Consider the following 27,950-nt stretch of genomic DNA (forward strand, 5'->3'; position numbering starts at 1 on the left):
GGTTTGTTTTTGTTGAGGAGAGAGCTGTGGGAAGGAAAAGGTTAATAAAGTCTTACATTAAAATGGCTCAAGTAAGTATGGTTTTATAGTGACTCAAGGGTTTTATAGTGACTCAAGGACTTTATAGTGACTCAAGGGTTTTATAGTGACTCAAGGACTTTATAGTGACTCAAGGGTTTTATAGTGACTCAAGGACTTTATAGTGACTCAAGGGTTTTATAGTGACTCAAGGACTTTATAGTGACTCAAGGGTTTTATAGTGACTCAAGGACTTTATAGTGACTCAAGGACTTTATAGTGACTCAAGGACTTTATAGTGACTCAAGGACTGTGTAATGAATCTATGGCACCGTGTAATATTTTCTTCTTTGAGGCAAGATAATGGTTCAATATCATCCATAAACTATTATCATTACACAAGTTTTCCCATGTTAATATTTCTTAGAATAAATCAATTACAGTTACGTGACTTTAATCATATGACTTGTAAATAAATGGTAAATTTTTATAAGTGGACAACCGTGAATTTTAACATAGGAAAATCACATTGCTCAACAACCAAAAAGCACCCAAACTAACCTAACCTAACCTAACCTAACCTAATCTAGAGGTTCGTTGGTTGTCTACTTGTAAAAAAAAATACCAGATAAACCAATTGGATAATTATTGAGAGACAGTTCATCAACTGTGTCTCATTTTGAAGGAAAAATCTGTTAGAGGGTTAAAAGCAGTCCAGTGGAAGTATGATTTAGGAACCTTGATGAATGTTTGTCCATGTATGGAATGGTAATTACTCATCAAACACCAGCATGTGATAAAAACAGGTAATTTCTGACAACAGCATTACCACCAGAAGAGGTTTGATTTCGTTCATTTTTTTCACAGATATTCATCATTATGGTAAGTATTTTCAGAGGTGGATACTCCTGGTAGGAGGTGCTGTTCTCAGACATTACCTAGAAATATAACCAAAGGAACCTAAATAACTATTCTCACCATAATCATCAAAAAAATGTACCAGTAAATCACGCGTGTTTGCAGAATAATAGCCTATGAATCTTTAAGTAATACTTGATGACAGTAGACCTTAGTTTTTATATTGGGATGCATCCTTATAGGGGTTGAGTAGAGTACTGTACTGTAATTGCAAAAATCTTGTATCCATTAAATAAGGGTTACGCTCCATTAACCACTGAAACCATCCATTCCAGAAAAGCAGTTTTTACCTCCATACAGTACACTCTATTACATCCCTTAAATAACATCATGTACAATTAAACTTTAAAAGCTAAAGTATTCAGAAGATGAATCTCTTATTAGGCCTTAAATGTTTTCTTCTTCTGCTGGTGTATGGCATTATATATTGTGCTCTTCACCTTAAGAGAGCATTGTAATTTTTTCATTGTGAGTGATTTACTTGTTCCAGGTAAGCTCAAGCACTGGTAGCTCCAGTAAAACTAACAAGATGGCCGACTTTAAAGCTCGTCTTGCCAAGCTGCATAGCAAGCGGGTAAGTTTATTATTGTTAAACTTAATTTTATGTCTTAAAATAATGTATCTATCAGTATCAGATTTGAAGTTTCCACTAATTCTTTAAAAACACTTGTCCAAAATTAAGCTTTACAGTTAATGGAGAATCTTTTTATTATTATTCTGCAGGGTTGCAATGATTCCCCCAGCTTTTTGTTGGTTCCTTTTGACACAAATTAATGTTCAGTATTCATCATGGAGGCTTCTTCATGAGATCACAGCATTTAAATAGGTTGAGGTTGTCTTTATGATTTACCTGTATGTAGTATTTTTATGTATCCATGGACTCTTCAGATGAGGACATAATTGATATGGTCTTATTCTGATTTTTTATTGTTATCAGTACACATTTATACAACATTATATAAGTATTTAACTTTTTTTTACAATGTTTAAGTTTATTCACATATTTTCTAGAATGAAGCTGCAGCCCTAAACCATAAAGAGGTTGTGGAGGAAGACCGTGTAAAGAAAATGCCAAAGAACTATGCAAAGAAACGTGAAAGACTAGAATCTGAGTTTAAAGAGGAACAGAAGCGGGAGGCTGCATTAGCAGAGGTTAGTCACTGATACTTACTTTTTATGGCTGATTGTGAATTAGGCAGTTTGGAAACCCTCTCTTCTACTTGGGATTGGTGAGGAAATCTGCCAGTTCTGCCTGGAAACCAGCCTAGCCAACTCAAATAAAAGGGTGAATGTGCACACTGAGCTTGTGTAATGTCACATGTTCATTAAAACTTCCTGCCCTTCATTATTTGTGAAGGAAACCTGTACTTCTACTCCCCCTTTCCTAATTGTCAATTACAACAGGAAGGAATGATTATCATTAGAAGTACCGTACTGTACGGTAGTTCCAACCAGCAATGTTGGGTCTCCTGATTCTGGACCAATAGCTTAACATGCATATTACAGTATACTTAAGTCTTCTCTGTGTAGGCTCACCCATAAATTTGATAATCAGGATCCCTGTATTTATTTTTATTAGATAAGGTCTTATATTATATACTTTGTCTCATAATGTCACAGATAAATATGTAGTGATGATAAAGATTATCCAGCAAGGAAACAGCCTTTCAGCCTTGTATTTAGCTTCATTCAGATGTTTAATGAGAGCTTACATTAAGCCACTACCATCAGCTCTTCTTTACAACATCAGAAACTGTATTCAATATTTTCTTATGAGTTCAAATGAGGTAATATTTTATTCCTCAGTGTATGGTAATGTACAGGCAAAAAATATCAGATAGGATACCTTACAGTTTGAAGATACTTGAACCATATCTTTGCTTTTTTATAGGGTAAAGATTATGATCGCCAAAAATTGTTGGACGTGGGAGCAGATGAAGCAGAGCGTTGGGAGAGGAGAAAGAAGAAGAAAAATCCTGACCAGGGCTTTTCTACTTATGAAGATGCCACTATCAGGTAAAGACTAAAAAGTACTTTGTAAATCATGAATCATCCACAAAGCTCATAATCATAAATGGAGGATTGAGCCATGAAATTTCAGTTGATGATTGACATTGGAATGGGTGATACTATTTCCCTCCCTCTTCCCAAGGGAATAACTACAGATTCTTTGTAAGATAGTTGGTCTTGGAGAGTAGTGATAGTAGTCATTCCCCCATGAGTCAACATCTGACGTGGTCTCACCAGGTTCCTCATCCATTTCTATGGCATTACCTTGTACATCAGACAAACCATTTCAACTTTTTAGGCCAGATCTAGGATTATGGAAATTTTCCATGCAGCCAACTGAACATGGTTCAGGGGCCAGATAGCAGATAACTTTGTGCATTGTGTCAGACTTTCTACTTGCAGATAATGCTAATCTGGAGAAGTTTTCAAACCTTCCAATACTAGACACAGAACTCGTCATCCCCCACTTTGTACTTATAAAACCATCGCATAAGTTCATCTTTTTCTGCCAAAGGGCAGATGAACATACCCAATCAAGCCCCGGGCTGACAGTGGTAATACAACAGAAACCAAGAAATTTACAAGCTACATTGCCTTGTAATTATGCTAAGCACACTACTAACAAAGCAAAAAATTTATTCCAAAACATAATCCCTTCATTCTGACACTGCAGGCAAGTGATGTTTTTGATCAATGTACAATTCATTTTACACAACTTTTCAACGCCATTGTAGCCCTATTCATTTGTCCTGATATTGAGAATGTGACAAATCATTTTTAGAGAAAAATAAGGGACATTTGTAGCCATAGCAACATAACTTCAATACTTTAAATACTGTTTTTACAATATCCTTCGGCAGGCAGTACAACCGTCTAGTTAAGAATAAGAAGACTGACATGGTTGATTACGAGAGAGAAAAACAGGCCCTTGGGGAAGCTGCATTTTATGGAGAAGACAACACCATTTCCATTGGTTTGCACAAGGACTCAAACGAAGCAATTGATAGCATGGTTGACGACCTGGAGAAACAGTAAGTAGAAATTGTTATCACTCAGTTGTATCTGCTTCACACACACACCTCATGCATTCACTGTTATATATAACAGCATTTCCTTTCTGTTCAGATCATTTGAATAGTTTTATTTTTCTGCAAACTGATCACTGTTCTCTTTGGATTTTTTCGAGCTATATTTAATATGTTCTTAAAATATTTGTATTATTGCTAAAATTCTGGTATATTATCTTTGCTGTGCCTATTAATTACAAAATATCAAGTACTGTACACTTCTTGGACAGACATAGCTGTGCATTTTGTGGCCAAGTATTATATATGTGAGGTATGAAATTCATTTGGTGCCAGTTAAGGAGGAGACATTCAAAACTGTTTGTAGAGTAAGCAGAGCAAACATAAAACAGCATGGAGATATGATCTTGTAAAGGTGATGTGTGCTATTTATACCGAATGATGGTGTGTTGTATACACACTGCCCTAAACAGGCAGTATAATACAAATAGGAGATAAATTAAGGTTAAAGCAAATTACTTTTTTCTTTCAGAATTGCTAAACGAGAGAAATACTCTCGTCGCCGTATATTCGATGATGATGCCGATATTAACTTCATCAATGAGCGCAATATGAAATTCAACAAAAAGTTGGAACGCTTCTATGGTGACTACACTGAAGAAATCAAGCAGAACCTGGAGAGAGGCACAGCAGTGTGAAGTCACATTGTTTTCTGTCCATAAGGGAAATCATTGTGAAATTTGAAGCTATTGGCTGCATAGAGTACAAAGTAAAAAAATGGGTGACATTTTTGAGTCTCCAAAGTTCAAACTATACAGTCTTCTTGCTCCTCTTAATAGTTACTATCAAAACAATGTTTAAAATACATAATGTACACGAATTGTTTGTTGAAATATCTTTATTGTATGTACACGCGCCACAAAAGGTTCTCGAACAGCCGAGTACAACAAATTTCAGACTGAGTACTATGGCTCCTGTAATCTCAGAATGGTTGCTATGCCTGGTGTGAAGTGACACAATATTTTGTAATAATATATGTAGCTTGTCGTTATAGTATTTACAGGTGAAAAGTAGTAATTTAATTTGCAATCAAAATTCTTCAGAGAGCAAGGTTCAGATTTCTCGTTCGTTTTGTCATATTGTATGACTCTTGGAGCATTTGAGAACTTTTTTGTGGCGAGTGTACAATTACCTGTAATATGTATGACTTGGAGTAAGGGTCCCATATCTGAAAGAAATAATCTCCTACAAATTCACCTAAACTCAGGTATGGGTGATGTGCCAGCAGCCATTATGAAGTAGACTGTGTGTGCTAGATCCTGATGTAAGGGAAAGAAGGTGAAAGTTCTAGCTTGAAACACTGATATTCAGTAGTGTGTTTCAGGGGATATATATTTCTTGTTTTTTTATTAATATTTCCTCTATGTTAGATATTCAGGGGTGTCAATAAATAATGCATGATAATAAAAACAAATCCACCCAAGAGCTATATTTAACCCTGACTTCTGATAGGGTGATGGTGAGCCAGTCAGAGTTTTATCATTGGCCTCCACTCTTGATCTAAGGACATTTGACTACTGTAGATATTTTCATCAATTTGTTCACTTTACAGTTTTAAGTCTATCAAGGTGACAAACATCATTTACTAGGACATGTTGTCATTGGAATCTTTGTCAACATATACAGTCAGTGACAAAAGTACTGTCAGTCTTCCACCCCACACATGAACCTGTGAATCTGAGACCCAACAATGTGTGATGTCTCTGATTCACAAGTTCATCGAGTCTTGTGGATCATGGATGAGACTGAGGACTTTTTTCTTTATCTGTACTTGCAGGCTGACGTTTGTATTTGTGACTGTAGCAGTGACATACTTTATAATATGGTAATTACTTTTGATATTAATCACACAACTGGGTCATGTAATTTTAGATTTAAAAAAAAATAGTTTGTTTTCATTTTATATATACCCTGTACTGTACAGTATTAGATCATATTTTCCCGTTCATATATGTTCATATTTTTATTTTTTGGTGCACATGAGAGTAAATGAGCAAGAATTTAGTGTATTGTATACATTTGCATGTGTGTGTTTATATATTGGTTTAAGTAATATAATGTCAGACTAATGATTCTAAATAACCTCCTCTTGTGTCATCATTGTCATCAAATTAAGACAATTTATTTATTATGCATTCCTTGCATAATATTCATCCCACATACTGTTTTCAGTCAACAGTTTTGTTGTTTTCATTTGCTTATTCTTGCATTGAGGAGTCTATGCTTCACATTTGGACACTCGTGTTGACTCCACTATTCCCCTGCACATCCCCAACTTTGCCTTCATTGACTGTGTTCTATCAATATATATATTAACCGATTCACTCTGAAGTTCACTGTTCATTTCATGTGTTGACACCAACTCAGAGATATAAGTAACAGTACAGGGGTACTACAGGTACAGTATATATGAAACACCACTTCCTTCATTCAAGCCAACATTTAAATTTCCCAGCCTTCCTTCAGTTTATTTCCATTACTTTAGTTTTAATCACATTCTCAATCAAGTTTCTCCTCATGCACATGGAGGACCTCCAAACTCATTCACGTACATACGTAACCTTTCTTCTGAATCGCCAACTTGAGCAGCGTCATCTACAATCAACATCCAACTTGTCTTCCATTTACAGTACAGTACGTCCTACATCATTATTCACCAAACCTGTATCTCCCTGTTACTACCTCATCCATAAAAATCTGGAACAATGGCAACATAACACATCCTTTCTTGATATTCTGCTTTCACCTAAAATTATTTTCTGCCTTCTGTACAAACTAACACATGCTTTACTTCCCCTGTAAGAACTTTGGGCAGCATTCACCAGTTTCCCATATACTCACACCTTGTATTTTTTTTTAGTACCTGTACCTCCCATAACTATACTCTTTTTTTTTTTTTTTGCATTCACAAGTGCCATCAACTAATTTTTCCTCCAAATTTTAGTTTCACTTGCATTCTTTTCTTGATCCACACATCTTCATTTTAATTCTGCTACAGTATTCTCAGTGATGACTTGACCTTAATTTTCCCTCTTGTACTTAATGGACTTAGTTTGGTATAATTTTCACACACACTTAGTTTTCACACTTTTCTTAGAGGAACTATATGTTCTTCCACCTGGGCACAAGTCACTGACCCCCATTGGGGCCTGGGAGGCGAAAATATAATAATAATAATAATACATAGGTCTAGGTCGTGTTTCTCACTTTTTATCTTTTTTCATTCTTGTATTTATATTTATTATTTTAATACAGTTATTATTATAAATTTTATTATTATTTTATTTTGGTGTATTTTTAATTAAAAATTTTATTTACTATGAATAATTATTATTAGTATTATTACAATTAGTATTTCTATTCATTTTCGCCCCGATGTGGGTCAGTGATCTATGCCTGGGTGGGCTAATCCCGGTTTAAATAAAAAAAAATTCGGTTTTCGGAATTTCGGATAAAGGGTTGTCAACCTGTATATAGATATACTTTTTGAAGGGTTTGCAAATAAAATCATAAAATTGTCATCATTACTGTACTGTATAATACATTTCTTCGTATTTACTGTAGTAAAATGTTAATTTGTAAACAATGACATGTTGGTGGTTTCCATGTGAATGAAAAGTGAAAAGTAATCCCATGGGCCTGACAATCCAGTGAGCTTTAGGTACATAATTATAGGTATCTTAATTTTTGTCAACTGGTGTGTGTGTGATGTTAGTGGGGTAATAACGTGATAAATGCAACATTTATATATTGAAGCTCTGGGAAAATGACCAAGGGTTATTTATACAGTTTATTTACACTGTACACATTAGGGTGTGAAAGCTGCTTGACGTAAATTATTAAACACGTCAGAATATGTTTTATGCTTAATAATTATACATAAATATAGGAAAGCTGTAGTGTGAAGTAACTTCACATTTTAAATACATATTAAAAATATAAAATCTTGGAACTTTTATAAAATATAGCATAAAATAATTCATATTTTAACTTTAAAAATCAAACCGCACATTGTCATAGCATAAAATAATCCACATTTTAACTTTAAAAATCAAATCATACATTGTCGCTAACTACAAGAACAGACTTTAAAACTATGAGAATGAGAATTGAGGAATGCTTCAAACACGCAGTTCATAAATGATTACAAACGCCCATGCCTATTCGCAAAACAATATCTTTAAAAATTGTATTATTTACTTATTATGGGCAACATCGTAATAAATTGTCGCTAATATTAAATTACATAAATTACCTTCATCTTTCTGAAGTAAGCCTAACATGGCGGTTGCCAACAGATGCTAGATATTTTTGCTGGGGATGATTCTAAGCAAAAATAGCAGTTCTATAACAGGTCACAATATCTTTATGTTAACGTAAGTACAAATAACTTTAATGTATTCATTGGGTTGGATAAGTCTAGGGAATATAATCACATAACACTTTTGTAATGCTACATTCTTGAGTGTATATAACATGTTTGTGTAAAGATATGGATAAAGTTGAGTTCATTGGCATCTAAATTTATTAAGTCAGTCATAAACTGACTGCTGGCTAGCTTGATCTGGATGACTTTGAAAACCGGATCATTTAAGGCGGGTAAAATCTGCAGCACGCTTGGGTGTTTTGGAGCGCTGCCAGCCCCGCCCGCGTTCGGTCCTCTGCCTGAATCACCCTGACCTTGGCGTCGACCCGCAAACACCTACGTCAACAATGCCTTGTTAACAGGTTTTCGGTTAATAAAAAAAATACGAATCTGACCAATAATGATTCACCGTAGGCGTACTGTATGAAACTACAAATTTTACAACTTTTCGCGTAAACCTTTATTATAAAATATTGCAGCGAGGCTAATGCATATCTCAACTGTAATAAAATGTGAAATAAAGCTGGAACTTCAAGTAAAGGAACAAAGAATCCAATTGAAGATATTAATGATGTTACCCCCGCCGGCCAACTATTAGCATTTACATACAGTACATGGTGAATTTTGAGAAAATATGATAATGAGGTTTTAAGAAAATTTTACAATTTACACGGCAATTTGATAAACAAATACATCACTTCATATGAGTGGCCTGAAGGATGTTGCAAAAAGACCTTGCAGTTAGCAGCTTCAATCATAACGTATTGTATGTGCAACATTCTCTAGTGGGAAACACTGCACGACCCAAGTGGTATGATAGGAATTTACCTTTGTGGTGAGCAGCTTCATTTTTTTTCATCGTAACATCGTTAGGATACAAATGCTGAATGAATTAACCACCTCAATATAACTATTCCCCATTTATAGCAGCATATTAATTTTTGACAAAAACCAACTGGAAAAACAAGAGGCTGGGTAGAGACACTTGCAGAGACGAGGTGACGGAGGCAGCCTGGCGGGTGCTCACAGGTAGCATCATACAGCTCCCTCCGTCCAGCATCATAACGCAGGGTACGCAGCAGCAAATATAAGCTCTATATCACCTATATAAGGCCAATTTCTGCCAGCGTAACAGAGAACACCAGGCGTTGGGAATTATGGGTAAGAGAGTATATCTTAAGGCTAGTTAAGTCTGACTATGATAAGATTTACTAATAATTATCGTCAAATGTCTTTCGAAAGATGAACACAATTTTTTAACTACGACACACTGATGACACAAGGTTTCCTTTTTCTAATTACAGCTTCCCATCAGTTAATAAAATGTATATACAAGTTGTACCGTGGACAAGTTCACAGCAAATTTCCATCACATTTATGTCACTGTCATGGTTCATCATCAATAGTCTTTAAACAGGACGAATAACCACTAATACCACCTTCAGAGAGTGGCGAGTACTAACCTTTATTCTCTTGGTCACTGTCCACCATTCTGTAATGATTAATGACGTTCAAAACAGTTCCTCATTGAAATTAAATAAGTGTCCCGTCGAGGTGTAACGTTAGCGTCCTTGACACACAGGGGCACTCCTACGTCTCTTCCGTAACATAAGTTTCCTGGGACTCCCCCAAGAGGTGTGGCACACGTCACAGGCAAGAGGCTCGATGTTCAGATCACAAGAGCGGGATAACCCCAATACTATATGCTTGTCTTCTCCACTTATGATCCTTGGCTCAACACTGTACCATATTCACGACTTCTCTGCACTACACGACCATAACACTGACACCATCAATGGTCTACTTCACTCGAGCACTGTCAACTAACTACACTGCACCACAATTGCACCATGTAATAGTTCTGCACTGGCACTAGCGTGAGTACTTAGCTACAGGAATATATATTGGCACGTTAATAATGGGGAGGTCCAGCCACGTACAGTACATGGCTGTCGGTCAGTCCCCAGTGACTCTCAACTCGAGGTCACCAACATTAAGGAAAACGACAATTTTTAACATCGTTTTATCCTTCGAACGAGTGGTAAGGGGGAGTAGTCCTCCTATTCCTTGGTGTCAGGAGTGTCCTTAGGGAGCTCCACCACCGTATGGGGCTGAAGGGGAGGTGGGATGTTCTTTACCTTGGAGAACGCCTGGAGGGAAAAGAATCTTGCTTTGTCGCAGGCGTCAACTGTGGTCACGTGTTGGAAATTGCAGGGGGAAGAAATGTCTGTTTTCTTTGGGGCTTTGTACTTGGGGACTTTTTCTTTCGTCTTATTCTTCTTCTTGCCAGGACCTGAGAGAGAGATGTTGGCCGGGTCGGCTGTAAGACGCTCAATATGGCTGTGGAATTCGCAGGCAGCGCGTCCATCGTTGAAAGAGAAACCCATACGGCGGCGGTGATCCGACGAGAGGTATAGTGTGTGGAACTGTGGCTCTTGGGCGCGATATGACGTTAGGTTGTCCACGATATCTCTCCAGAGAGCAAAGCCCGTTCCCTTTTCTGCCAGGATGAGCTGGAGACGCCGTTTGTCGCGTGAGCGCGTATCCCCCTGATCCAACAGTAGGATGGGCACACCTGTGTACTTGAGTTCCCAGGTGCCGTGTGTAGCACCAGCTCCACCCTCGATGTATAGGTTGGCCATCGTGCGACACACCCACAATTGTGTCTTGTGTCCGCGGAAGAAGGTCTCGATCCGCGAAACGTCCTCGTCTGTGACCGCCAGGGGGTCTTCAACTTCTTCACGACGGTCCGTCAGAGCTCTCAACGAGTCATACTTCTCGTTAATGCGTCGCACCGCCTCCGCCTGAAACAAAAACGCATTTAGTTAACACCACAGATTACACTCACCGTGATTTAAATACACACAATGAACAACAAAGTAAGGTAAACAAACAAAGTAACATTTAAATACAAGAATCCTTTGAGCTTGCAATTTCTTCCATCGCCTATAGTACAATTATATAACAACCCGAACACGTAATAACCAACCTCTTTGGCAGCAGCTACTTTGCGGATATCAATGGCGGAGGAATAAATGGGTTCTTTGGCCTCCTTGGGGGCGTGGTCAACCTCCTCCTCGTCCTCCGCAGCCTGGTATACAAACAAGTGAGGTGTGGAGGCGTAATGAGGCACGTGCCTGGCTACGCCTACCTCGTTCAGTGTGGAGCCACCTCTTACACCGCCCATCGTCATGCTGTTCCTGTGTGTGTCGCTGCTGCACTCGCCGCACCGGCCGGAGCACTCGTGGCTCCCCTGGCACATCCTACAGCTGGGAGTCCTCCTGTCACCCTCCACCCCTGCCTCTCCTCCTACTGGGGCTGCCACTGTACCCTCCTGCCTGCCAACCAACACACTGGCGCACCTTCACACTCCTCCCAAGTCAACACACCGAGAATATCAGGTTTTGTACTGGTGCGGCTTTTATTTATTCATACTGGCAGGAGATGACACTACCGATTCACTGGTCTTACAACACACAAGTCTGAGGTCTTCACTGTCCTCCCTTTGAGTCTTTTAATGATATTCAGCTTCACAGCACCGATACACTAATACACACTAAAGGTTCACTAAATTTCCTCCACTAGTAGGGTTCCATTAATGACAGTTCTTGTTGATAAGACAGTTGTCGCATTAGTCAACTTGTACCGGCGTCCGTTCCTGATGCCCGTTATCTTCACACTGCCCGGTGTGTATCCTCTCAGACGCGGCGAGATGCTCACTATCCCGATGGCTCGCTATCAATGAAAGCAAAGCCAAGTCCCCGCGACGTGTTACCCCGGTGACGTCACTGACCCTTAGCCAGTAAGCGGGTCCCTCACTTTCCAGATCCAACTGCGTCACTCCTTAATTAAGCCAATGGGTGGCCCGGAATCTGACATCATACAGCTTCGGTCCAATGATTGGTGGAAGATGTCTACGTCACAACTGGAGAGCCAATGGCAGCCTGTAAAGAGAAGAGAGCGTCATGAGTCAGAGCGTAAACATAGTAGGTGAATAGTATGCCCTCAAGTCCCAGGTAGGCTTCGGTGCACGACATGTCCATAACTACAATTCATGGAAGATGAGTCACCACACACCCACGAACTACTAAACTACGGGAAACGAGAGTTACTATGATATATTTTCCCTTTCGGGTAAAAGATTCAGTACTTTACCTTCCCAATTCTAAACTTTATGTATCTGTAAATAAAAATATTTAACTAAAGTTACTCTCACTTTCGTTTACATGTTACAGGTTCAACTTAATACAAACTATACACTCCCACTCAAAGAAAAACTACATTTGAAATACAACAGGCCTGTACTTGGTTTAGCATGAAGAAAGCTATATAACTATAGGTAGGTAATATAAAGACATTCTGTATAACTCCTATAAATTACATTAGCGTGCACATAATAATCCTATAGCAACACCATCTACCTGCAACACAACACAACACTCCACGACCCGCCTGGATGGTGACGTCATAGATGAACTATGTGGAGGCTGCTGCGTACATATTAACCTATTGTCGAAATCACAGCAACAACATATTACATTACTACGACACCATAAATATAGAACAATGTTTTTATCTTAATTATAATACTGTATGGTAATTTTTAACGTTACATTACAAATAATACCACATTGTTTTAAGTTTGTTACCACTACGAATGAAAATATTGTACTAGATTCTAATAAATCTTTTTAATTACATTTACCCCTGAAGGAGTGTAGTCATTATTTTTATATTTGTTTTGTATTTTTGACTGAATCTGTGTCTTTCTACAAACTGGAATGCCATAGTGAGTTACACCACGATAGCGAAATGTTATAAAGATTTGAAACAGATAAAATAGTTGTGAGTCATTTCTTAAACAATGGCCGTGTGTTGTGGAAAGGATAAGTGTTATGGAAAGGAGATAAATATTGTGGAAGTGATATTACGTAACGTGTGAGATGCAAACGAGAAAAATATTAAAAGCCAAATTAAGACGAAACAATACTAAGCTTACGATAAACAAGAGAGAGCCAATATGTACCACCAGTCTCTCCTGTTATGTGTGTAAGGGGAAAGATCCGTTCCAATGCTGGCAAGTCGAGGTTGAACTATTGTTACGTCGATTGAAGGAATGTCCGCAGTTATACATCTAAGGGGGGAGGGATGTGGGCGAGATGTGAGGTGAGGGGGTGAGAGGAGGTAAAGGGGTGAGAGGAGGTGAGGGGGTGAGAGGAGGTAAAGGAATGGAGATGTGGGTGACAGACGAGGTAATGGAAGTGGGGGGGTCAAATGAAGTCATCTGTGGAGCAAAGAAAGGTACTATACACTAACCGTTAAAGCACACCTCTTTAACTAATCACAGTAAGACACTAACTAATTAAATAGTCGTGGCGAGGAGAGGAAATGTATGTGGCATTACTCAACTACTGACAATACATTAAAACAAGCACTGCACCTGGATAATTGGCTGACGTCAAACAACACGAGCGGTACAAAGGTTTCAAGACAAAACACTACAATAGTTCAGGTTAAAACTAACATATACAACATTAACATAAGATAACACCACAGAACTCTACAACAGTCAAGATTAACACTAATACATTTACTAGGATAATACAATACACTAATGCTATTAAAGTTAACCCCATAATACACTCAAACATACACTATACAATGTATACTACAATCTCAAACTAAAATTCAAGCGAAATCCTACTTGTCCTCGTCATTTCAAAACACAACATGAATGATCGAAAGAAATGTACCTCACTCGAATTCTGACACATTAAAAAGAATTGTACAAAAATAAATTAACATTTTTAATATTAAAATAAATTACGCACTAGACAAAATAAAATAAATTAGAAGTTCCCACAAAAAATAATGTTTCTGACAAAACTTCTTGTGTTAGCCATCGACGAAGCAGTAAATATTTTGGGTTAAGTGATCGTCAACGAGTATATATAATGTTTATGCATGGACGATAGCACGATGGAGTTACGGTAATATTAAGAGGTTGGTGCGTAAGGTCCATTAAAAACACATTCGTTGTTCTGGTTCATTGCTATGCACGGCCAGGGGTTTAAAGCTGATATTTGGCATGTTTATGTAAATAGCTTCAAGAACACTCACGAACAGCTAAACTGGGCACTCCTATGACCAGTGTTTTTAAAAGGCGGCTAAAATTTGGTGTATTTTTTTTAATATGTTAACTTAATTCTGGCCAAGGATGGAGAAAGGTGATGAACTGCCTCTCTATTCTACTATAGTGCCTTCTGCATTAGTGTGTGTGTGTGTGTGAGATGGTTATGTAAGAGAAGATATATAGCCTTGGGGGTAAAAAAAATTCAAATAAAAAAATAACAAAAACTGGGCAACGTCAGGTATCCCAGGTAGTATTGTATTAACATAACAATAGTGGTATATAACAGTGGTATATCTAAAGAACTTCCCAGGATTCAGAAAAAAAAAGTTATGGTGTTGGTCTGAACGTGAGGAAGGTTTTGGGTGAATACAATACTGGTAGTCCCCAGATTAAGGTGTGGTACTTGCACTAGGAAGCTTGAGCCTATGTCGTTCTCAGGACCTCTCACTCACTCCCTACCCCCTAATGGTCCCGGACCCAGGGTTTGACAAGCCGCCTCAGATGTTTCAGTCATGAGCTTTGTTTCACTGAGTTTAGTTGACGTTCAAAATATAATCTTTCCATTGCCAATTGGGCCATAAATCTGTATATATCTCAAGTCGTTCCCTAGAATACGACTGTTTTATATTTTTGCTTACGTTTAAGAATCAAAGTTATGGGAATTTTACAGATATTATATCCCAAATTTTCCCCAAGAATGGTTACAGTGATGGAGGGTGACTCAATGTACTGTACCTTAGCGAACCGACATCAATTACCCGACCTTCGCCACACCACCAAATACGTCGCCTCAGAGGTGGAGGAGCTTCACTAAACTACCCAGGATTGTAAGTTAAGTCCCTTTACAACACTTAGCATATATAAAAGAACATTAGGAACACGTGAAGATATACGCCCCCTATTTTAGCTTATTTCACCTGATTTTTAAACATCAAAACGCTACCTGGAGGGGTTAGGTTAGGTTTCTCTCTGAACACATGACAAAATACCCAAAGCCTCTACTTCTATGAGAACAGTTATGAAATATTATGAAGTGCTGCAGATACTGAATAATGTGTATCGTTCAACATATTCACTTTTTCATCATACTAATACACTGTTGATTTTGATTAAAGACAATAGTATACCATTATGACCAGGTGTATACTCTAACCAACACAGTTTTCTTGGAGGTTAAGACTTCAGGATGTAAACAAACAAATCCGTGACCTTTAGGTGTGGTGTTCATGATTCAATCCAGACCCACACACCATACCTCTCACCTCACCCACACTATACCTCACCCTACACCTCCACATAACCTTAAAGTAACAACGCTCAAGCCTGACCTTCACAATGCACTCTGACTGATCCTTAAGGCACCTCAAAGGTCACTGATATCAACACTCCGGATGCCACACGCCAATAGCCAGCCGCGGGCGCTTGAAATCACTGCCGGACGCGGGTACTGGTGACGTCACTGGCGCTCGTGTGGGGGTATTGCGTCACAGATCGAGTGTTATCCTGTACTAGAGAGGTTTATTGATATCCCGATTGTTTCCTATCATGGTAAAACGCCATTTAATATCATGCAATTCTGGGATTCCATGTAAATCTAAAGTGTAAGAGGGTACTTAAAATAATAGTAAAAAAAACGTATTCAAATAAACTATGAATTATGAAAACTTGTGGAAATTAAAAAAAAAAAGATACAAAAAAAATAATTAAAAACTCCCTCATTGACGATATTAATTATGTGAAATTATTCCTTTAGCATTGAAGACTAACACACGGGACTATCCTGGATGACACAGGACTCGACTTTCATTTCCTTCCGGTACAACACAAAATATCTTACAAGACACTGATAAGAAGAGTTAGTCCATCCTGGTAATAAAACTACACCACACGAGTTACCCTCACTGGCACTAGTAGAAGAAGTTATTGTTTCCCAGTTTACCCTGTCACTGTGGGTAATAACGAACACTAAGAATACAAGGCGAGGTATTATCCTACGTAGAACGACTGGTACTAGGAAGACCTTATCCAACCTGGAACTATAGACATAAACAAAAGATATCTTTGTTTTCATTCATACATGTATTTTCCAGGAGTGATGTAGGATGTGTGTACTAAAGATTTTCTATCTAAGGGTTTTTCCACCAAAGGGCTGTTCCATCTAAGGGTTGTTTCACTGAAGGGTTGTTTTATCTAAGGGCTGTTCCACCTAAGGGTTGTTGTATCTAAGGGCTGTTCCATCTAAGGGTTGTTTCACTTAAGGGTTGTTCTATCTAAGGGTTGTTCTATCTAAGGGTTGTTCGATCTAAGGTCTGTTCTACCTAAAGGTTGTTTCACTTAAGGGCTGTTCCATCTAAGGGTTGTTTCACTTAAGGGTTGTTCTATCTTAGGGTTGTTCTATCTAAGGGTTGTTCGATCTAAGGTCTGTTCTACCTAAGGGTTGTTGAATCTAAGGGTCGACCCATCAGGGCACCCGATACCGAACTACGAATAATATATATCATGAAAAAATATACATCTCCAAGTTCCATATTTTTCATTAATAAATCCCATACACAATGACACTAACACCACACAAGTCTTATTACTCAAAAGTCCACCAGACTCTTTCTCGTGTCCCAGGTTCTACCAGTGGATATTTTTGGTTTCGAAGATGGATACTGTCGAGAGAGAGAAGTGGATATACAGCACGGGTAGTTAACAGATCTTGACGTTATGTAATACTGTACCCCTGTAACGATAAGCTACAGAGAAGTTACACCAAATGAACAACACATTCGCCGCTTTCTGCCCCCGAGTGATGCTGTTATCTCAAAAAAAAATCCAGTCAGGATCTTACTACACAAACGCCAAAGGTCAAGGGCAAAGAGACTTGACGCTACAACGAGTGAAGAGTGTAAGCTGTAGAAGACTTCCCTCACCACCACTCCTATTGCAGACTCCTTATTTTCTTATGTTCTTAAGACTTCTCAGGTCATGATCAACAAAAGGACATCAAGACAGAAACTTAATAAATATAGGAACTTAGTATTAGAAGATGTTTTACGCTATATAGTAAACAATTTGGTATGATAAGTCTTCAAGTTGACAAAATACACACATACTGTACACGACACCTGACCTGATAAGTTCACACACACACACACGAGTGAGAACAGAAGGAAAAGACTACCGGTATATGCGCCTTTATATCACCCCCACACCACCTCCACACACAACACAATAACAAACAGCGGTGATTAAATGCTAAATTCCCCCAACAGGTGTTTATCTTTCCTCAGTGGTTGAAATTCCCCTGCTGAATTATTTCTTGGCACTAAAAACAATGTTAGGTATTTTACGTTTTATCCTAGCCTCGCCTCGCCTCTTGCCTCGTCTCGTCCCTCCTCTCCTCGCCTCTCTCCTCTCCTCCTCTCGCCCCAAGGCTGTGGTCAAACCCTTGATTTAGTATATCACAAAAAAGCGGATCACCTGAAGATTAGGCACCCCAGCTTATTTCACCTGCTGACTAAGCACCCTAACGCTACCTGGGACGCGTGGGGTAGGGTTGGTTGGGTCGGGTTAAATTAGTGTTAATGTGTTTAATCTTCAGGTGAAATAATCTGGGGTAGTTAATCTTCAGGTCCATTACAAAATCCCAATATTGCCCCAATGACAAAAATAAAATCCCAGAAACTAAAATGACCAACATGGTAGAAGGAAAATGCCCACACGAATGCTAATCTACACCTCAGAATTGGGATTGTATTACACATGCTTAAACAACTAACGGGAAAACCAGACACCAAACCTAGCCTAACCTAGCCTAACCTAAGCAAACCTAACCTAGCCAGGATGTATATGAAGCCATTCTAGTCCGTCTCGAGGTAGTTCTTGAAATGCACTTCTTGGAAATTCTTACTAGCAATTCCGAAAAGTTAAGCGATCAGAATTAAATGTGTGTGTGTGTGTGTGTGTGTGTGTGTGTCCATGAAAGCACAGGTATATACTTGATAAAAACAGCGAGTGACTTGTTGATACCCAAGTTGCCAAGTGTACAACTCTACCCTTACCCACACGAGGAGGAGGAGGAGGAGGAGGAGGAGGAGGGGAGGGGAGAGGAGAAGAGGAGGAGGAGGAGAGGACTTCCTTATCTATTAAAGGATGAAAAAATATACTTAACATTTGTTCTGGTTGATTTTCTGCCTGAAAACAAACACACACACACATATATATATATATATATATATATATATATATATATATATATATATATATATATATATATATATATATATATATATATATATATATATATATATATATATATATATATTTGTGCTCAAGTCATTTCAGATCCTTTAGAAGACATTTAACGATATCGATGAGGTACTGGGTGTGCGTAAGATGTTAGAATATTCCTAATTTATGTTCCAGCAAAGCAGAAACGCCCTATTGCAATTTCAGTACTATTGCTGGTTACGGACAAACAAACGCACAAAAATCAACCCTAAATACTACGGCTGGTTATGAACAGAAACGGACGTAAGTAAAGAATAAGTACGGCTGGTTATGAACAGAAACGGACGTAAGTAAAGAATAAGTACGGCTGGTTATGAACAGAGAAACAGAGGAAAATGAAACCCCCAAGACCTCCTCTATCTCATGAACAGCGATTAAACTAACAGTACGCGTTGATCAGTCAGGAGGGAATTACCCAGACGTTCAACTAAACTAAAGGAAGCTTACATCACCCCCTGGAGATATAAGCGTATGAATTCCCACAACACAACAACGCAATACAACACAGGACAACACAAGTAACAACACAACATCCCGTCCTTTCCACCTCACCAACGATAGCCAACTCATACTAGAAATCACATGTAGATTAACCACCCCAAAATTATTCCAACATATTAAAACACCCTAATGATACCTGGTTTAAATTAAGGTGTTTAATTACTCGGGTGAAATAAGCTCCTGGGGGGGAGGGGGGTAAACTTTATTTGATCTCGAGTGTAATTGACTAACCTAAAATGCGAAGTTGATTATCTTAAGTTGTTTTTTAAAAGGTCAGTAATATTCATATCCCCCCCTCCCCCCAAGACACCCAGACACTTCTCGTAGTATGGGTTTGTGTGTGTGTATGTGTATGTGTGTGTGTGTGTGTGTGTGTGTCAGAGGTGGTATTCATTCACTCCCTAAAAATAGCAGCCACAGGTGTTGGAAATTCCCTAACAAGAAGTCACACACACACACATACACACACACACGTGGAAAACAAAAAAAGTTGTCAACACCCAAGACAATGTTACTAGAGTTACCACGACCATTAGTCAGGTAAGCGGAGAACCCACGCCACATCGTCCCTGCCAGGTACTGATCTCAAGCTTATTTCAGGTATAACCAGTAGTGAAGGCCATCGAGGTGTGTTTGTTTACATCTGACCCAGGCTAAGTGTGTGTGTGTGTGTGTGTGTGTGTGTGGCTTTAAGAGAGGAAGAATTAAGATGCTGGTTGGTGTATGGTTGAGGGGAGGGGAGTTGTGGGACGGTTCCAGTTTATTATTTTGTTTCTCTAATATACTCACTGAGGTTCGGACTCCCCCTCCCACTACCTTCTCATACACCTCCCGGCATAACTAACACACACACACACAGCTCCGTCACTGTCACTCACCAGCGCCGAATATGTCACAATTTGAAAAACATGTAACGCGCGCGCGCTCTCTCTCTCTCTCTCTCTCTCTCTCTCTCTCTCTCTCCAGTTGGTGCAATTTAAGTATACGTAAACACCTCGCTGGCCCCATTAATAGACATTTGGTGATCTGTCGTAACGCACTGATGTAAATAATCTTAATTTCCTCTCTACTAACACGCCATGTTAACCCACTGCCTAATCTGTCATGTCATTACCGAGTGTAAGGAAAAAATGCCACACAATATTTCATTTGGTTAAGGAGACCAAAAATCAACCTAACCCAATAATTATCCATCAGTCACATTAAGAAATATAAGCATTAACCTAACCTGGGTACGATGGATTTGATAAAAAAATACATATAATCCTCTTAAACTTGAATGAATCTCGGTTAATTCGCCACATAACACATACAACTTATAGTGTTGATTTCTTAACCACAAGTACACAAGGACAGAGAGAGAGAGAGAGAGAGAGAACTGGTGGAGTCCCAGAGTCTCTCCCTGATAACGCCACCGTCAGTTAGTGGATGATTATTACAAAACTAAAAAAAGAAAATCCGGTGACATTTACGTCCATCTCTCCCCCACTGCCCGAACTTTGCAAACCACTGATGCAACACAATACAACAATTGTCAGGGATTAATTTATTCTCCATTTTTATCTAAACACGTTTAATTATTCACCAGTAAAAAGGCATAAAAGTACAGCCACAACAGGAATCTCAACCGGATATAAACAAGCAGCTTATCTTTTTAACTCATTAACACCGCCCAAAAACAACCCACGGGAGAGGAAGGGAGAGGAGAAAGGGGAGGCACTTAAAACCAATAATTATAACCTGGGATGACCCGAGTTGACCTTACACCACCCCCCATCGAATCACCATATCCCACCAACACCAGCGAAATCACACACACACACACACACACACACACACACACACACACACACACACACACACACACAGTTATCTCGCTGTCATACGGAGGTGATCACTGCCTGTAAGTTTAGTGTGAGTTTTACTATTAATGAAATACAGGTAAACTTCCGACAGGTATACAGTATTTCAGTGAGGGTACAGTGTTCTGCCTCGTTTTGTATTCTGTTACTGTAGTGTACCTGTAGTGTTAAGATAGCATTAGGGTGTTTATTCTTCAGGTGAAATACGCCGGGCTGTGTGATCTTCAGGTGAGCACGTCTGACACCCAGCCAGTGGGATCTTCCAGTGCGTGGGGATGAGACTAGACAGGAAACGAGTTAAACTGTGATAAAAAAGCGGAAGCAGGTGTGTAGGTAGGTAGGTAGGTGGGTGGGTGGGTGATGGCGGGAGGGGGGGGGGTGACCTACCTTATCCTCTCATAGCCACTTCCGGTGACCTGACCCTAAGTTGGAGAGACAAACAGTCCTCAGGTCACAAGGTCATAACTGCTTCTAGTACCCACACGATCACACCATGACCCATCATATATCAACACAGGCACTGATACCACGACACCTATGCAAATTATCAAACTTGGTAACAGTACAGATAAATCATATCAAGAACAAAAGTATGTATTAGCGATATATACACCCCCTCCCCCTCACCTAGGAAACAAAGGAGTGTTATCCGCTTAATCGAGACCCCACACCTATTCTAGTGGATTATCTTACCAACGTTAACCTCGAGTGCCTGGAAATCCTGCACCACCCAATCTAACCTGGTGGACGGAAATAAAGTCCACAGCAAAAAAATTCACATGACTTGTACACATTGACAACACAACATATATATATATGATGGCATTGCACGTAGGTTAGGTTAGGTTTTTTCCGTGCCTTTTTATGTTATTTTTTCTTGCGACTTTTTTTCCTGCTCATATGAACGAGTTGCAACACGCGTCCTGTGTGTGAAGTAATTTATTACCCGGATATGCAACACCTGTGATCATTGTTTATCGAGTGAGTTACTAGGTGAGGCAAGATTATGTAGAGCAATGTTTGGCCACCCAGAGAGACCCTGACACACACACACTGATTCACCCTGTTTTGTCTCCTTACCACCGTGATGCCCTGACTTAAGTGCCTGACCTGACCTGACCTGACCTAATCTCGCCTACATCAGCTGTCAGGTTAGTTCGGAATAAATTAATTTACATCAGATCATGATTTTTTCCTATGACGTTTTTAATTTCCAAGATTCGTTCCGACATTACCAACTTACGTGATTCATGAAGTATATACCGTGTAAATATACAATACACTGCATTACACCATACAGTATACCACTTAAGTAATACCTGTAAACAAAAGAAGACAATATTATCCAGTTTACAATAACATACAAGCATACAGTATCATACATGAATTATAAGAAATACATGTAACTTAATCATATTACAAAATAATACTGTAACATACAATAAGAAATACAGTATACAATAAAAAGAGTAAAATACAACAGAATGGTAAATACAAGAGAAAATACACATACAGTATACAATAAAACAATGAGTATACAGTTAACATTAAAATACAACAATGGTAAATACAAGAGAAAATACACATACAGTATACAATAAAACAATGAGTATACAGTTAACATTAAAATACAACAGAATATCCTAACAAAACATTTAAAATACATCTAAACGCAAAATATAATCATACAGTTAACATCTACATACAATACAACAGCATTTATCATACAGCATAATACAGTACCATACAGTTCAAGGATGAACGTCTGGTTTCTGTAAGGTAAAGTTCTCGTTACCTTAAGGCGAGATACACACGATTCAAACACCTTGCACAGGAAAACAAATGGACAGGCCACTAAGGTTGCTGCTCTGTTCCACTCCATTTCCTCACACCCGTACCCCCATTCCCTATCCCTATCCCCTACCCCCATTTCCTACCCCCATTCCCTATCCCCATTTCCTACCCCGTACCCCCATTCCCTATCCCCGACAGGTACCCAGTAATGCCAGAAGAACCGGTTAGATCCCAAAACCAGAATCAAAATTGGGCAGCAGAACCAAGCAGTAGAATCAGACAACAAAAGCAGACAGCAGACGACCCACCGAGAAGGAGAAACAGCAGCGGCAGCGTTAATCTCAACGACTTGCCACCTGGACCTCATCATGATCTCCTTCACCTCGTCCTTCCTAATCCTCCTCTTTCTTCTTCTTCTTTCTCCTCCTACTACTACTACTTTCTTCTTCTTCCTCCTCCTACTACTACGAGAAGTGACGTTAGATGGGCGGGCAGTGTCACCAATATATAGCATGGAGGGAGAGAGAGAGAGGAAACCAGTACCACCCCCCCCCCACCATCTCCACCTCAGGGGTCTTCCTAGAACTGATTTCTACTCGATGACGCTAAAAGGTGACACTAATCGCTCGGGGGGGTGAGGGATGGAAGTAGTGGGGTGGGGAAGGGGTAGTGAAGGGGTGGGGGGGAGGGGAGGTCATAACTGTACCGTGATGAAAGATGTCGTGTATAATGTGTTTCTTTTAAAATATATATATATATAAAAAATATGTAAGAGATAATTATTATATTGACGAAGCGGCTTGTTTGTTGATAAGGTCTCTCTCTCTCTCTCTCTCTCTCTCTCTCTCTCTCTCTAGTTTCAGGACCAAACACTGGCGTTGTTGACACACACACACACATGACCACCACAATGGTTTAGCACGAGAAACAGACAGACAAACGTGTGTTCCTTATACGGGTTAACTCCTATAATGAACCAACCACAGGCGGACTTCTTCAACATTACCACCCCCCCCCCTCCTTCAACATTATCCTCCCCTCCCCACACACAAGTCTCTACAAAAATTACCCCCAGATAAAATAGCACCAGACAAGACAACCCCCAGATAAAATAGCCCAGGAAAAAATAGCCCCATATACTATAGCCTACGGATGAAGTAACCCCAGGTGACATCTTCTACAGAGCAAAATAACCCAACCTAACCCAACGTAACCCAACCCAACGTAACTGGACAATATTTCTACCGTTTTGGAAGCAGTCACCTAACTGTAACTTAACCAGACATGACCTCCAGTTACTCGTCTTATCCTCTCTATCCTCTTCTCGGGAAATCCTGTCCCGGGTATCCTTCATACAGGACTAGGGACAAAGGATACGTAGACGGGCTCGTGGGATCCTGACCCGTCCTCCATCACTCACACCCTCCGAGGCCCTACCATCCAATCTCTACTAACACCTGACTGTTCTACCTGTCTGCTGTTATGAGGGGAGGGGGAGGATAGGGAGGTGCATGGGGAGAGGAGGAGGAGGAGGGTAGCCATGAAGGTAAGGAAGAGGAGGGAAGGTAACTAGGAGGGGTGAGGGAAGGTAACTAGGGGGTGAGGGAAGGTAACTAGTGGGGGGTGAGGGAAGGTAACTAGTGGGGGTGAGGAAGGTAACTAGGGGTGAGGAAGGTAACTAGGGGGTGAGGGAAGGTAACTAGGGGTGAGGAAGGTAACTAGGGGGGGGGAGAGGAAGGTAACTAGTGGGGGGGTGAGGGAAGGTAACTAGTGGGGGGGTGAGGGAAGGTAACTAGGGAGGGGGGTGAGGGTATGTATAAGGAGCAAGGTCAGGGAGAGGAGGAGGAGGGGTCATGAAGGGAGAGCAACTGGGAGGCGAGACAGGGAGGGAGGGAGGGAGGGAGAGAGAGAGGGAGAGAAGCAGGCAAGCAGGGAGAGAAGCAGGCAGACTACCATCATCACCACCACCACCACCTGGCCCGGTGTGTTTACTGTCGCTGATACAACTACTATAGGTAACCTTCATCCTCCACTCCCTCCCCTTCATCCTAACTTAACTTCATCCCCCCACTCCACTCCCTCTCCTCTATCCACACCCTCTCCTCTATCCACACCCTCTCCTCTATCCACACCCTCTCCTCTATCCACACCCTACTCCAGCGTCCTATTCTAAATGACCGTCCAGTTGTGGTGTGTATCCGCCATGACGTCACCACCGACACAGCCAATCACTACCCCAGCTGCTTTGTTTACATCGACGCCGCTTCATAGATAAATCTCAAAAGTTATGGTACTCGTAGTGTCACTTATGGTGTCACTCCAGGTATGGTGCCACTCATGGTATGGCGTCACTCATGGTATGGCGTCATTCATGGTACTTGTGATATTACTCCATAAAAACCATTAACCACAGCATTAAGAATCAAACTGACAATAAAAACCACACCTATAAACAATTGCAAACAAGAAACCTTAACAAAAAACGCATCAAAATAACAAACTGTGCTGTATAACTCACATCCGTTACTGCTATCAAAAAATCATTTAATATCTCTCTAAATAAACACCCCAAAAAATCACCCAAATTCAAAGTTACATAAATGATTCCTTAAATAAATCCTGTGTGCTGAGTAACACGATTTCTCAGTAGACGGGGAGCGGAGATATAGGATTTCATTTCCTGGTTACCATAAAGACTTTGGTCTATCCTATCGTCTTTGTTATTGTTTTGATCAAGGAAGGAAGGAAGGAAGGAAGGAAGGAAGGAATAAAAAGAAAGAAGGAAAGGTGGAGACAAGGGAGAAAGAATCAAGAATAAGAAAGAACGAATTAAAGATCACTGAAGAAAGAAGGAACGAAAGAGAGGGAGAACAAATTAACGAAAATAAAAACACAGACTGACAAAGGAGAAAAAACAATGAATAATGAAACAAAGAAAGAATATAATAAGGAAGAAATAAAAAGAAAGGAAAACAAACGAAAGGTGTTCAGCATGACAGGTGTTCAGCATGACAGGTGTTCAGCATGACAGGTGCTCTCAACTAATAAGTGTTAAGAGACTCGATGTTAAATTTGCTTACAGAATCGACCAACACAGACACTATGAGGTCAAACACCTTATCCGACGAGCCGCCCATAACTGTTCCGTGGGCGTGGGCGTCAAGCTGACCTCACCACCACCATCCGCAAGTGACGTCACCCACCAGACTACCTTACTATCACACTGGCTGATAATGGAGTCGCCAGCCGCCCTAACTAGTGCTCAGGAGCTAGGGAAAAGTGTGTGGGCGTGATGGGTGGGCGTGTGGTCGTGGTGGGTGGGAGGGCGTGTGGTCGAGGTGGATGGGTGGGCGTGTGGTCGTGGGAGGGCGTGTGGTCGTGGGAGGGCGTGTGGTCGTGGCGGGTGGGAGGGCGTGTATTCAAATAACTAACGTGATTAGGAATATGACACACGCACCCACACACGCCCATACCCACACACACAGGGGCCATGTACACCAAAAAAACGTACACAAGAGGCCTGGGTGTACAGTGACCTATGAGTGTACTGTTGAATATAATATTTCCTACATGTGAGGCAGATCACCCCCTCCCACCCCCCCTCTACCTCCCACTCCTCCCCCTCCCTACCACTACGACTTACACCCCTACCTTCCTCAATTATTACTCTTTTCATTTTTCTCCACCTCCCCACCACTTAATGCTCCACCCCTACCTCCTCCTCCCACCTTCCAACACTCCTCTCACCTCTAATTACCTTCTCCTCCCTCATATTTCAACATCCTCCTTTCCCAAACGTCTACTAAGCACTAAATTCTTCCTACGAGAGCAACTGACCTTGATCCCTGAGATGACCACTGAGGAGGAAGGGGTAGCTAGTGGAGGGAGGGGGAGCTAGTGGAGGGAGGGGGGGAGCTAGTGGAGGGGAGGGGGGAGCTTAGTGGAGGGAGGGGGAGCTGTGAGGGAGGGGGAGCTAGTGGAGGGGAGGGGGGAGCTAGTGGGGAGGAGGAGGAGCTAGTGGGGAGGAGGAGCTAGTGGGGAGGAGGAGCTAGTGGGGAGGGAGGGAGGAGGAGCTGAGTGGGGAGGAGGGAGGAGGAGCTAGTGGGAGGAGGAGGGAGGAGCTGAGTGGGGGAGGAGGAGGAGGAGCTGAGTGGGGGGAGGAGGAGGAGGGAGCTGAGTGGGGAGGAGGGAGGAAGGAGGAGGAGCTAGTGGGAGGAGGAGGAGGAGCTAGTGGGGAGGAGGAGGAGGAGCTGAGTGGGAGGAGGAAGGTAGTGGGGAGGAGGAGCTGAGTGGGGGAGGAGGGAGCTGAGTGGGAGGGAAGAGGAGGAGCTAGTGGGGAGGAAGGGAGGAGCTGAGTGGGGGGAGGAAGAGGAGGAGTAGTGGGGAGGAAGAGGGAGGGAGCTGGTGGGGAGGAAGAGGGAGGAGTAGTGGGGGAGGAAGAGGAGGAGGAGCTAGTGGGGGAAGGGAGGGAGGAGGAGGAGCTGAGTGGGAGGAGGAGGAGGAAGCAGTGGGGAGGAGGAGAAGGGAAGCTGAGTAGGGAGGAGGAGGAGGTAGCAGTGGGAGGAGGAGGGAGGAGCTGAGTGGGAGGAGGAGGGAGGAGCTAGTGGGGAGGAGGAGGAAGGAGCTAGTGGGAGGAAGGAGGAGCTAGTGGGGAGGAGGAGGGAGGAGCTAGTGGGGGAGGGAGGAGGAGCTAGTGGGGAGGAGGAGGAGGAGCTAGTGGGGGAGGAGGAGGAGGAGCTGAGTGGGGGAGGAGGAGGAGGAGGAGCTAGTGGGGAGGAGGAGGAGGAGGAGCTAGTGGGGAGGAGGGAGGAGGAGCTAGTGGGGGAGGAGGAGGAGGAGCTGGTGGGGAGGAGGAGGAGAGCTGGTGGGGAGGGAGGAGGAGGAGCTAGTGGGGAGGAGGAGGAGGAAGCTGAGTGGGAGGAGGAGGAGGAGCTAGTGGGAGGAGGAGGAGGAGCTAGTGGGGGAGGAGGAGGAGGAGCTAGTGG

The 27,950-nt window shown here is 41.1% G+C and overlaps 2 protein-coding genes across 2 annotated transcripts in view; one reads left to right on the forward strand and one right to left on the reverse strand.

Moving 5' to 3' along the window:
* The first annotated feature begins 3 nt into the window (after positions 1–3).
* Positions 4–5,451, forward strand: LOC121865704 (pre-mRNA-splicing factor syf2-like). Its single transcript, XM_042365234.1, has 6 exons — positions 4–71; positions 1,427–1,510; positions 1,948–2,088; positions 2,828–2,952; positions 3,807–3,977; positions 4,504–5,451. Exons 1-6 carry the CDS (start codon positions 63–65, stop codon positions 4,667–4,669), a joined length of 696 nt encoding a protein of 231 aa, XP_042221168.1. The 5' UTR covers positions 4–62; the 3' UTR covers positions 4,670–5,451.
* Positions 5,452–7,808: 2,357 nt separating this feature from the next.
* The window catches only part of LOC121865714, a 44,200-nt gene continuing 24,058 nt past the window's right edge, over positions 7,809–27,950 (reverse strand). The window contains exons 3-4 of the mRNA XM_042365243.1: positions 11,387–12,341; positions 7,809–11,201 (exon numbers count right to left, since the gene is read on the reverse strand). Of these exons, the coding sequence (XP_042221177.1) occupies positions 10,458–11,201; positions 11,387–11,659 (1,017 nt within the window). The 5' untranslated portion in view covers positions 11,660–12,341 and the 3' untranslated portion in view covers positions 7,809–10,457. The remainder of the gene's footprint in view (positions 11,202–11,386; positions 12,342–27,950) is intronic.

Source organism: Homarus americanus, unplaced genomic scaffold, assembly GCF_018991925.1.
Source record: "Homarus americanus isolate GMGI-L3 unplaced genomic scaffold, GMGI_Hamer_2.0 scaffold44651, whole genome shotgun sequence".
Taxonomy (NCBI): domain Eukaryota; kingdom Metazoa; phylum Arthropoda; class Malacostraca; order Decapoda; family Nephropidae; genus Homarus; species Homarus americanus.